Source organism: Aethalodelphis obliquidens, unplaced genomic scaffold (genome assembly GCF_003676395.1).
Source record: "Aethalodelphis obliquidens isolate GAN/ISIS:26980383/991018 unplaced genomic scaffold, ASM367639v1 scaffold44, whole genome shotgun sequence".
Classification (NCBI taxonomy): Eukaryota; Metazoa; Chordata; class Mammalia; order Artiodactyla; family Delphinidae; genus Aethalodelphis; species Aethalodelphis obliquidens.
The window spans coordinates 5,409,865-5,421,241 of record NW_020837988.1 but is presented as its reverse complement, the minus strand read 5'-3'; the positions used below and the strand labels follow the sequence as shown (position 1 = coordinate 5,421,241).

Below are 11,377 nucleotides of genomic sequence, written 5' to 3'. Positions count from 1 at the left end.
CAACAGTGAGAGGCCCGCACACCAAAAAAAAAAAAAAAAAAAAAAAGCTTTCCACAACAGCCAAACTGGGGCTTAGTGAATATGTGATCATTCACAAAAAAAAAAAACATAGTAGAGGGGAAAAATGTATCCTTTAGGAAGGGATAATACAAGCTTTTCTGCTGCAAGCCTATTCTGAGTGGCTTTGTGTCTCCTGTCAAAATAACCGGAAAGCACCAAAGAACACTAGGCAAGAAAGAGATGAAAAAAAAAAAAAAAAGAAAAAAAAAAAAAGAAAGAGATGGATGCTACTGTGACCACGCCTAACCACGCCCCTAGAGAACCCAAACAAAAAGAAGTAATCCAAAGCTTCTGGGGAGGAAAATGGAGACACTCTATGTTCCGTAACTAGAGAAGCAGTTCAGTAACTAAAGGTGAGAGCAGAAAAAAGCAAGGGCACTGAGGGGGCCGGAGGGAAGCTCTTGGTTCCTACCCGGGCCCCCGTCCTGCCCACTGCTGAACCCATTCCAGGCACCAGCAAGGAGCATCCAGGGAGCTTCGAAGAGACAGACTCACAATCCAATCAGTCTTGATGCCCAGCCTCTCTCCCCCAATCCTTCTTACCTAATCTCTCGTGTCTTGAGGCTCCATCTTTGGTCCTATTCTCTGCGGCCTAACTTCTCCAGGGCATGGATTTCTGCTCCCTCTTGGCTACACCCTCTGCTCCTGATCTTCACCAGCTCATCCCTGAGGCCCCACTTCCACCTGCCTTGACTGCCACCCCAGCCTGCCCCCAAAGACAAGAACCCCATCTACTCTTCCCTTCTGTGCTACTCTATTTATTATTATTTTTTTGCAGTACGCGGGCCTCTCACTGTTGTGGCCTCTCCTGTTGCGGAGCACAGGCTCTGGACACACAGGCTCAGTGGCCATGGCTCACGGGCCCAGCCGCTCCGCAGCATGTGGGATCTTCCCGCACCGGGGCACGAACCCGTGTCCCCTGCATCGGCAGGCAGACTCTCAACCACTGCGCCACCAGGGAAGCCCCCTTCTGTGCTACTCTAAACTGCTAGATGCTGCATCTGACCACACGTCTGGGACCTATTTTCTGCCCAAGCTGGTCCTGACTGAAATCTGAGCACGGCGCTTGTTCTGTTTAGGCAGACCCTCAAGTCTTCCTGTTTTTCCCGAGTCTCTTCAGCTTGAATACCCACCCAATTTCTAGAAGAGGCCATGCCTCTTCCAAATGTAGGCGGTCAACTGCTATCAGCATCACCGGCCAGCCTGTCGTAGTCCAGCCCTCACCTCTCGGTGGAGTGGAAGGGAGAGTGATAAACCCGTTATTACTGACCCCTGGGAGCAAGAAGCCACGTTCTGAGGACACTCACAAGTGCAGCGCACTGGAGTGCCCAGGTACGAGGAAGGTCAAGTGAGAATGTGGGCGTTCCGAACCTCACGGATTCAGAAGGCACAGAGCTGTCTGGATGAGCTTGGACGGGAGCGTGCTTACCTTGGGAGCAGCTTCCCCCCTGGGTACTGATGAGCGCAGGCTTCTGGGCCAATGCGCCCCAATGCGGAGGCTTCCCCGGCAACACCCCGAGTCCAAGATAACCCGGATAGAGCTCTGGAAACCACTCCAGCCCCAGGGAGCTGGATAGGGTCTTTCTGTCGGTGGCACCGATCTGACCTGTGAAGGGGCCTTTAGAAGCGTGATGATGGGTTGAATGTGCAGAATGCTGGCCCCTGGGGTGCGATGCTGGTGGCCGACGGCCCGACTTGGGTGTCAGAGAAGCTTGTTCCTCACTCTTTGTCAATGCCTTCATAGCAGGGACTTGATTACGGCTGCAGGCTTCTGCCTTCTCTTCTTGGAGAAATTTCATAGCCAGAGAGGCAAGACTTTGATTACGTGACTGTGATACAGAGAGAAGCTCACTGCAATTTGTCCCCGTTGGCGTGAGCAACTCTAAATTGGGGCCTTCACCTCGAGGTTTCCTCTCCATGACTGAATCATCGCTCACGGCAGCCCACTCCTGCATTTTTGTTGCAAATGCACTTTTCTCTGCATTTCCTTGGCTCCCACATGCCTCTGCTCCAAGGTCAAGTCCTTTTCCCTGGTTCTCCTTGACCTGGACTTTACCTAACGGGCTAACTTTAAAAGCTGCAATTTGTGATTCTGTGTTCTTTTCCCAAGTCCCGGAGTCTCTAGTAGAGACTCCCAAGAGGTGATCCCCGGCCTTGGAATCTCTCTCACTGCTTGATGATGTGCTTACCCTTTCAACCCCGTAATTGAGATTCGTGGGAGAACTGTGATAATCGCCCAGAGGCATATCTAGTAATTTTATGAGAAGGTTCTGTCTTGGGGCATCCACTCTGTCCAATCTTAAATCAGCAGAAGTGGCTTGTACATCATTAGGAAAGGCTGAAGAATATTTCCTATCTTGATTTGACAGAGAAGGTTCCATTGGGCCAAGAGCTAAAGAAGCTTCAGTCTCTGAAGGGTTATTTCTGCTTTCCCCTGATTTAGACAAGTCTTCGGCAAGCTCTTTTTTAGGAGTGGTGTTTTCTGATGCAGAAAACTGAGCTGTAGTTTCTCCCTGGGAAGTAATCTTCTGTTCAGTATTTTTTAGCATTTTGAGGGAGGGTTGAATTTGATTCTTGAAGTCTTTATCAGCCTTTGTATTACTTGTTTTTTCCAAACCAACAGATAGTCGTGGAGAGGACTTAACTGTCTGTTGTTCTGATCTGTCCCCTTTCAGTTCAGGATTTCTTTTCTTACTATCTGTCCCTAACCCTTTCTCTTTTGCTTTAACTGAGTCTCTGATTGGCCCTTTGATTTTTTTAGCACGTGCGAGGGTAGCCGGCTTGGACTGACAAACAGCAGGCACAGCTGGTCCTATCATCTTACAGTACGGAAGATGGGATTTTAATCGTTTAAATGGCTTCTTACAGTAAGGACACACTTCCATTCTGGGTGGAATAGCTCTCCTATTCCTGAAAAAGAGAAATGTGAGGTTACGGGGAGCACACAATCCATAGAGTAAATACTAATACTTTATTTAGGTGTTGTAGCTTTTAAATTCATTTGAAAGAAGTTAGGTTGAAGGACGTTTTAAAAAATTTCTTTTGACCCATTCTTTTTCTTCCACAGGTAGAAAACAGACATAGTTGGATTTTAAGATCAATATTCCTGGCTCCATTTCTGCTTGGTATTTCACACTCTTAAAGTCTCTTAGGAATCAGTCATTACAAAAGACAACCAAAGAGGTTTTTCAACATCCCTAACTAGGAGGTGAGCCGGACCAAAAAACTTAAGTCTAGTGAATTAATGCTTAGTGGAAGGAAAAGATGTCCAGAATGCCAATCAGATAAAATGCCAATAAAATGTTTGCTATTTAACACTGTAGCAAGTCAACTGGATAGCACATGAATATAAAGAAACTGTTATAAACCCTTAAACACATCATTCAAGGGAAGAATGGTGAAGAGTGAAAAACTCAGGCTGGGATTCCAAGGTGGCTTAGACTAGTATTTCCAGAGTGATATACAGAAGATCCACTGGGGCAAGAAGAAAATATTAGAGCTTTTATTGTCTAAGCATGAAAAATGAAATGCTACTGACATTTAACGCATTAGTAATAAGCATATATGCATACACATACACAGAAGTACAGCAAACGCACAAATAATACATAAGTGGAGGTGACATGGTCCCCCATTTTTTACTTGCAGTATGTAGTACAATGGATTAAGGACAAATTTGTCTAGTTTGACACTTTTGTGAAATTTATGCCACATAAAAACGTTTAAAAAACTTTACACCATGTATCACTGCTGCCTCTATTATTCTCTCCAGTCAGGAAAAGGAAGTATTTCATTCCAAAGCTCAGATGACTTAATTCTGTTTACATTTCTTATTCTATCAAGTTCCAGAGGGCAGGGAACAGGTGGACCCTGTGCACAGCTGCATTCTCAGAACTGAGCACTGGGCCTGGCCCTGGCCAATCCGTCAGACCAACCGACCCACCTTATCTTACATGAAGTCACGCAAAAACACACAAACAAAAGAACTCACAAAAACCAAAACTGTCTTCTGCCAATAGACTTTCCAGCAACTATTCTTACTTTGGAGGTACCCCTTTGACAATATAATAAAAGTTAGGGACTGTTTATTTCCAAAAATACACACAACGGAAGCCAGTCCAAGGGCCTTAGGCTAACGACTTTAGAAGAGACCTGTTAGAGGCATGTGCTTCCACACCGTGCCATCCTCACGCTTAATCCTACTGAGATCTTTCCCGCACCCTTGAACAGTAACGTCTCACCATGGATGCCTTAATGTTACCGAGTTCAAGCTCACCCGCTCACCGCAGGACAGGCCAATAAACCGAGAGATGCGTTCTTGGGGCGAGGACTAGGGAATTTGTTTGGAGAGCTGCGGCAGACTGAGATGGGGGACTCGCGTCCCAAAGAACCATCTTGCCTGAGTTAGAATTCAGGCATCCTTTATACTAAAAGGGAAGGGAGTAAAGCCGAACATTTCCTGGAGTTCCCATCAGCCTCCGGAGGGGGTGTGTTAATTTCTTCCTTCCTGCAGTGATTCACAGGTGGGCCTGGTCAGGCTGTTTCCTCTGAGCTAAACAAAGGTATTTTAGCTTCATGCTCATGATCTGGGAGGCAGGGTTCCCAGAGATGGGCCATTAGGTGTAATTTAAGCTTACAGGCAACATCCCTTTAGTGATTAACTTGTAAGAGAATACAAAGGTTCTTCCCTATTAAATGCTTTCTTACCAAAGCTTTTCTAGAAAGATACTGATTTTGCGGTTGTTTCTCCTGGATGAGCAGGCCTCGCTCTCCGTTCTCCAGTTGCGATTTTAATGTCGGCCTCTGAAAAACACAATCAGGGAAGTCACTCGACAGCACATACAATGAATAAATGCGGCAAAGTGCTGGGGCAAATTCAAATAACCGAGTCACCTGTAGGGAGGGCAGTGCTACCTCGGTGTTCCAGAAAGCAGACTTGACCACCCTCCTGGGCACAGGGCGGACCTCAAAGTTAGGATAATCTTCGCCCGCCGCTCCTGCGCTCTCCAGCGGACTTCCCCGCCCCCAGCAGTACTATCTAGCGTACCCCCCTGCCCGTAACGTTTTCAGGAAAGCAGTCCTGCTGCTTCCTGGTTGGGGCCTCCCCGCAGCCCCGCAGCCCCGCAGCCCCGCAGCCCCCCAGCCCCAGGCGCCGGAGCCGCTGGGGTGCCTAAGGGGGCGGAACCTTCGGCTTCAGGAAGCCCTCCCCCCACTCTCCTCTTGTCGCCACATTCGTCCCCAGACCGACGGCAGAGGCCCTAGGAAACATCCCCGCCCGTGGAAACTCCCCCCACGGCAGCACCTCACCTCGCAAGACAGATAAGACCACGAAGCCCCGCGCCAGGCCCCCACCCCCACCCGCCCCCAGCGCAGCCCACGCGCCGCTTCCCAACTCTCAGTCCTGGGACCCGGGGCAGGCCGTCCGCACCACTGCCTGATGCTTCTCAGCTATTTAAAAAAAATTGTGACCTCACAGGGATTTAACTCAAATACTTGTATCATATTATTCTGATATAGTTTAATTTAATTTAAACCTGGCTTGACTCTTAAGGTATCCCCGCTCGGCTGCGAACAGGCGAAAGCTCGGGCGACCTCTAACGAGGTCCTCTCTCCCAGAAGCTCCTGGTTGCTCCGAGCCCGCCTTTTCCTGTGGGCGGGGTTACCGGTCGGCGCGGCCGGGGTCGCACCACTGCGCAGCCGCGGGTGGGCGGTACCACGGCGGCTGCGACATGGGGGGGCGCGGATCAGACGCCGGAAGTAGAGGTGGTACGGGTCCCACAGAGGGGTACTCATCGCCGGCCGCTTCCACCGGAGCCGCGGAGAGAGCCAAGGCCCGAGGGTGTGGGCGTGGCGGCCGCCGGAACACAACACCCTCTGTTTTCTCTCTTCGCGGAGCGGCGCCGCGTCGCTCGCCTCCATCAGCTAACATGAGCGAGCGCCTCCGCCCCAGGTGAGACCGCAGGGGACCCTCTTCCTTTCCAGCCCCTCGCCGGTTGCTGTGTCTTGGCGGTTGGAGCCGAGGGGGCGCGTGACGCGGGGTCCGAGCAAGCGTGGGCCCGGCAGGTCTCCATCTGGGTGCTTTGCAGTCCGGGGGAGGAGGGGAGCGGGATGCGCGGGTGATCGGATACCTGGTCCCTGGGGGCGCTGAAGGAGTGACTCCCCAGGGCCCAGGTTTCTCTCGACCCCATCTTTTCCCCCCATCTTTCCCTATTTGGAATGAAGTCTGATCGGTCCCGGAAGAGAGACGATGGCCCTAAAGCTTCCCTGTCCTAAATTTAGGAGGGTAGGGGGATGGGAGGAACGTCTGATCTTCGAGAGGAGCCCCTAGGGCGTCTGTGAGAGGACGGGGCGGGGAGCTGGTCTCCCCAAGGTCAGAAAGAAGGCTTGGGCTTAACCCTGCAGCAGGAAAGGGTTAGGTTAGACCGAAGAACTTGTGTCCTGGGCGGTTGTGAACACAGAAGGGCCGAGGACCCAAAGTGGCTTGTGGATTCTCTCTCGGCTGTAGCATTAAGAACAGGCAGGATTCTAAACTGTTGGGGTGCGGAGCCGTTTGACTCGGAAGGCGGGAGGTAGGATTATATCGTGATGCACTACTTTTTCTCCGAGCCTAGGCCCGGGTCTTAATTTAGGGGGTGTTATGATTCCTTGACACGGACGGAGGACAGTCCGGACCAAGCTGCGAGTTTTCTTTTTCTTTTTTTCCCCTTATTTCCCCCTGTAAACAGGTGGGGAGGAGAAAGTTGGGATTGTACCCCAGAATGAAGAGGATCGGCTTTATTCGAAATTAGAAAAATCCCTCATCCTGGAGTTTGAACTGAAAACTGTAGATCAGCAAGTTCAGTCTTTCATATTTGTGATGAGGAAAGAGATTTAGAGAACGCAGTGGGTCTTTCTAGGTTCACTGTTCTTTTCCTTTATTCTGTAAAATCTCAGTGAGGCTTAAGTGAATAAGATAGGATTGCCTTGGTAGATTATGCTGGATCTTTTCTTGTCTTTCTGTGTTTCCATTGGCTTTGAATGTAATTGACCGTCTTTCCACAAGGACCCTACTCTGGAGCATGGTAAATTCATGGCATTGAGATTCTCGTAGGCACCCTGAAGTTATTTGGGCCAATAGCGAAAATCTAGGGTTCTCCAAACTTCTGCATATTGACTTGGGTCATGCAGTGAGTGGGGCATAAAGCCTCTATTTGTATATTAAAGAAGAGTGGACTAAATTTGAAATTAGGGGCCAGGTGTACCAACTTGCTACTGGAATTAGTCACAGGGTCCTTAGGTACAGTAAGCCTGATCTAACTGCCATTTTTTTCCTTCCCAAACCCAGTTCGTACTTCCAGTAGTCCCTTGGGGTGTCTCACGTATCTGAAAAAGTCGAAATATTTCTTAGCAAAATATTTCTTTTATTTTGTGCTATATACACGGGTAATCTGAATGTGTTTATACTAGTAACAGATTCTTTTTATCTAGTTCACACAATCTCAACATGGTAACTTCTTTACTATAAAATAAGTCATTTGATTTGGCAGGGTTTTCTCTGCACCCGTGTGTCGTGGAGTATGATGGACCAGCTCCAGCTGTCTTAGCATCTCCAAGTCAGTTCTGGTCTCTGGATCTGTTTCCTCAACTTTAAGATGAAGGGTTGGTCTAAGACGGTGGTTTTTCAAACTGCAAGAGGGGTGGGTTTGTGGGAGGGAGGCTTCTACTTTAAAACAGATCCTTTATCTCTTATGGAAATAGAGGGATTTTTTTTTTTTGGTAGGACGTAGGAGTTCTGTTACTTTTTTTTAAAAAAATTGAAAACCACTAGTCTCTGTACTCTAGGATTTCTTCTATGCTTGATCTCTAGGAGATGACAGGAAGATTGGAGAGAAATGAAATGAGGAAAAGTGATGTATTTCTGCCATCCTTAGAAGTAACAGGTGCTAAACAATAATCTGTAACTAGATGGCTAGGGAGAATGTAATCAGTTATAGGGTGGCTGCTCAAATTATAACCTGGTATATGGCATTAATGTTAAAAGTTACAATCTGACTGATTGTGTGGAGGGGGTTAAGCATGAAGCTGTAGTTTTGACAATTATTAATGATGTTGTTGAAAGAGAAATGTTTCAAGGGTGAAATCTGCAAAGAGCTTAGAAAAAGGAGAATGAAGAAGAGGTAGGGCTCCTCCTTAATCTAGTACCGCGCAAAGAAGAGGACTCCCAGGGGGCCAAAGAGATGATTCTGGTACCTGGAGAAATCAACTGATTATGAGGCAGGGATATTTCATGAGACTTTCCCAGAGTTTAACTGAAATCTTCAAAACCAGCCTATCCTCTTGACATTCATAGTCTTGTCGCTAGAAAGATGTATCTTATCTCCCATTATAAAAGAGGAAATTGGAAAGTTTTGGTCAGGCTCTTGAGTTTGGTTAGAGTGACTCAGCAGCCCAGGCACAATCAGCTGTTGGCATACTGATAAAGGAGGAGTTTGGGGACCAACCCGCTGTCATTTGAGGAGTTTCTCTTTGCGCGTCAGCTGGTCTTCCATCAGACGGTGTGCTTTGTAAGTGGTCATATTAGAACGAACGTAGCAATTTCTTGGTTCAAGTAGCACATCCATTTAATGATGATTAAAACCTGATATTTATCTAGTTTTTAACCTCCAGTACTTCAGGATAAGATCTAATCCCCTGAGAGAAAGATAAGGAGAGCTTATTTTATAAACAACTGAGTCTTAGAATGAGGTAAATGGTGTAGCCCTCTGCAGGTTGGTTAATGCTTTATCAAAACCGCACACCCATTATTTATCACTCCAAGCCTAAACTATCCATACTCGTTCATTAATAATGTTAGATGTATTCACAAGTACAGAGGATTGAGCTTGGGGTGATAACTTAAATTTTCTCCGATGTCCAGACCTTAACTCAGACCTTAACCCTTAACCTTACTGTGGTAGGTTAAGGGCCTACCACAGTAAGCCACCCTACTCACATAGAAAGTATAACTGTATAGAAGATACTGTATGTTCAAATTCAGTACTTTCCAAAAAGCTCTTTTACCCTCTAGCTATAGAAACTTGAACCTTGAAGAGATTTCATTATAATAGATTGTGCTGCTTTGTATAAATTGGCCTCTAGCCAGCACTGCCCAGTAGAATTTTCTGCAGTGGTAGGAACATCCTATATCTGTGCGGTCCCATACAGTCGCCACTAGCTATGGGTAGCCACTGAGCACTGAAAGTGTAGCCAGCGTGATCGAGGAACTGGGTTTCAAATTTTATTTAATCTTAATTAATTTAAATTAACAAATATATCTTGTGGCTACTGTACTGGACAGCACAGTTCCATGTAATTTGACTTAAAACTATACCTCCTGTAATTTATTTCTGATTTCTAACTGGGGTTTGGAAGTCCTGATAGTACTTGATTCTTGCATAGAAAACATATAAATTTTGTCCTTCTTGTACATCTCAGAACACTTGACTGAGAAATATGTGTGATTTTTCTTGAAACCTGGACATTTTAAGTGGCTGGTGCTACAATCGCACAGTAACAACCTGGTGAAGTAACTTCTTGCGATACCAGGTGGTGTAGCCGGAATAATCAAGTTAATGTGTCCAAGAGCAGCCTTTCCAGTGATTGTCCAGAAAAGTAATTTAATATGTTAGAGGGCAGAGAGGTTTTGTGTTAATGTGATAATTGGGGAAAACTCAGGGATGAAAGAAAATGAAAGATTAGAGTCTACCAGAACCTCTAATGCTCTTCCTGTGTAGCACCATTTTTATAAGGATTTTAAGTGTAAATAGGCAAAGGCAGTCACTCCTGTCTTAGATGTTGTCGTATGGACAGGAGTTAAATTAGGTAACTTGGAATCGTAGCTTCAGGAGATGTAGGAAAAGATCACATTAATTAGGTGGCGTTTGAGAGCTTAGTCCTTAATGTCTTCCTGATCTTATTTGTTCCCAGCAGACATTTCAAATTGTCAAGCTTTTTTTTTAGAAATGAGTTTTACTAATTTAAGCTCGACCATACTGCTGCTCTTTTATATTTTTGTTCTTCGTGCCTGGCGACGGTGTACTTCTAACTTTTTTTTACCTATTGGGATATCATATGATGATTTATCTTTTTTTAGGCAAGAGGGCAAATTTATATGTTGTCATGGTTTACAGTTGGAAGTGTCCAGAAGGTCAATTGTTGAATTTTTTTTTTTTTCTCCTTGTGATTTAATTTCAGGAAAAGGAGAAGGAATGGCAGTGAAGAAGACCACCATCTCCCCCCCCAGACCAAAAGGAGTAGCAGGAACCCTGTCTTTCACGATTCCTGGGACACAGAGGTAGGAAGTGTGGTCCAGAGTATCTGCTGTTTTCATTGCTTGAGCTAAATAACCCAGTTACTTCCATGTAATTAAAATTTTTTTAAATAAAGAAAAGTGATCTTATTTGACTGCAGTGTTTTTAACCTCTTTTTTTTGAGTCATGGCCTTTTTTTTTTTTTTTTTTGTGGTACAGAATACAGAAGCCAGCTTATTGTCTAATCGTTTCTAAACATTAATTGTCCTTAAGACAAGTATATTTTGCTGCTTCCATGTCTCTTAAAGATAAGCTTTCCATGTTTTTAAGAGAAACCGTACAAGCATTCGGAATATATAATGTATGTGTATGCGAAGTCCTATTTTTAATTGTGTTTATGTTTTCATTATGTTGTTCTGAAAAGAGCACCTGTGGGAAGCAGAGTGGAGTGGGGGGAGGGGGAAAGGGCAAAGTTCAAACTTTGGTTTGAACTTTGGTCTCCTGGGTGCTGCAGTGTGCCTCCTGTGCACTTGAGCACCTGGTCTGCAGTGGGGCAAGGAAGCTGACACTGAAGGGATGCTGCTATTAAATTATGCACCTAAAGATTTGACCCTCAACAGTTGTCACCCTAAGAGAGAAACTCCTCAGTGGCAAAGATTCCTAAGCCCTAGTCTCATCACTTAAAGCAGAATTCCATAGATCACAGTTCTTCCACAGCCAAAGTAATTTGTACTTTAATTAGTTCTCAGTAATAGGATTTGACCTATATCCAGTCTTTACCAGAAATCCAAAGTAATTCTCTCAGGGAGAAAAAAAATCAGTAACTGTCATGTAGGTAATACTCAGGAGCAGTTGATGCACCAGTGCAGACTAGATCCTTTTACATGGAGACTTAAATTTCTATAGCTTTTATCCTCCCTTTTAAATCTTCCTATCACCTTTTTTTTTCTTTGGTTTTTTTTTTTTCTCCCTTAAGATTAACAGAAAAGTAATTGAGCTTTTGGTTAAACTAGGGAATCTCTTTTTTCTTTGGAAGAAAACCAAAGATT

At 45.7% G+C, this 11,377-nt stretch overlaps 2 protein-coding genes across 9 annotated transcripts in view; one reads left to right on the top strand and one right to left on the bottom strand.

The window, feature by feature from the left end:
* The window catches only part of MTNAP1 (mitochondrial nucleoid associated protein 1), a 21,187-nt gene extending 15,710 nt beyond the window's left edge, over positions 1-5,477 (bottom strand). Inside the window, exons 1-3 of one of the 7 annotated variants that reach the window (XM_027080537.1) lie at positions 5,368-5,477; positions 4,768-4,863; positions 1,490-2,970 (exon numbers count right to left, since the gene is read on the bottom strand). In XM_027080537.1, coding sequence (XP_026936338.1) covers positions 1,490-2,945 — 1,456 coding nt within the window. In that variant the 5' untranslated portion in view covers positions 2,946-2,970; positions 4,768-4,863; positions 5,368-5,477. Of the gene's footprint in view, positions 1-1,489; positions 2,971-4,767; positions 4,864-4,953; positions 5,301-5,367 lie in introns of those variants that run through there. The other 6 variants (XM_027080542.1, XM_027080538.1, XM_027080540.1 and 3 more) reach the window with 6 other exon arrangements.
* Positions 5,478-5,733: 256 nt separating this feature from the next.
* VCF1 (VCP nuclear cofactor family member 1) overlaps positions 5,734-11,377 on the top strand; it is a 17,089-nt gene continuing 11,445 nt past the window's right edge. Inside the window, exons 1-2 of one of the 2 annotated variants that reach the window (XM_027080534.1) lie at positions 5,734-6,010; positions 10,273-10,372. In XM_027080534.1, the coding sequence (XP_026936335.1) occupies positions 5,790-6,010; positions 10,273-10,372 (321 nt within the window). In that variant the 5' untranslated portion in view covers positions 5,734-5,789. The remainder of the gene's footprint in view (positions 6,011-10,272; positions 10,373-11,377) is intronic. The other variant, XM_027080533.1, reaches the window with a different exon arrangement.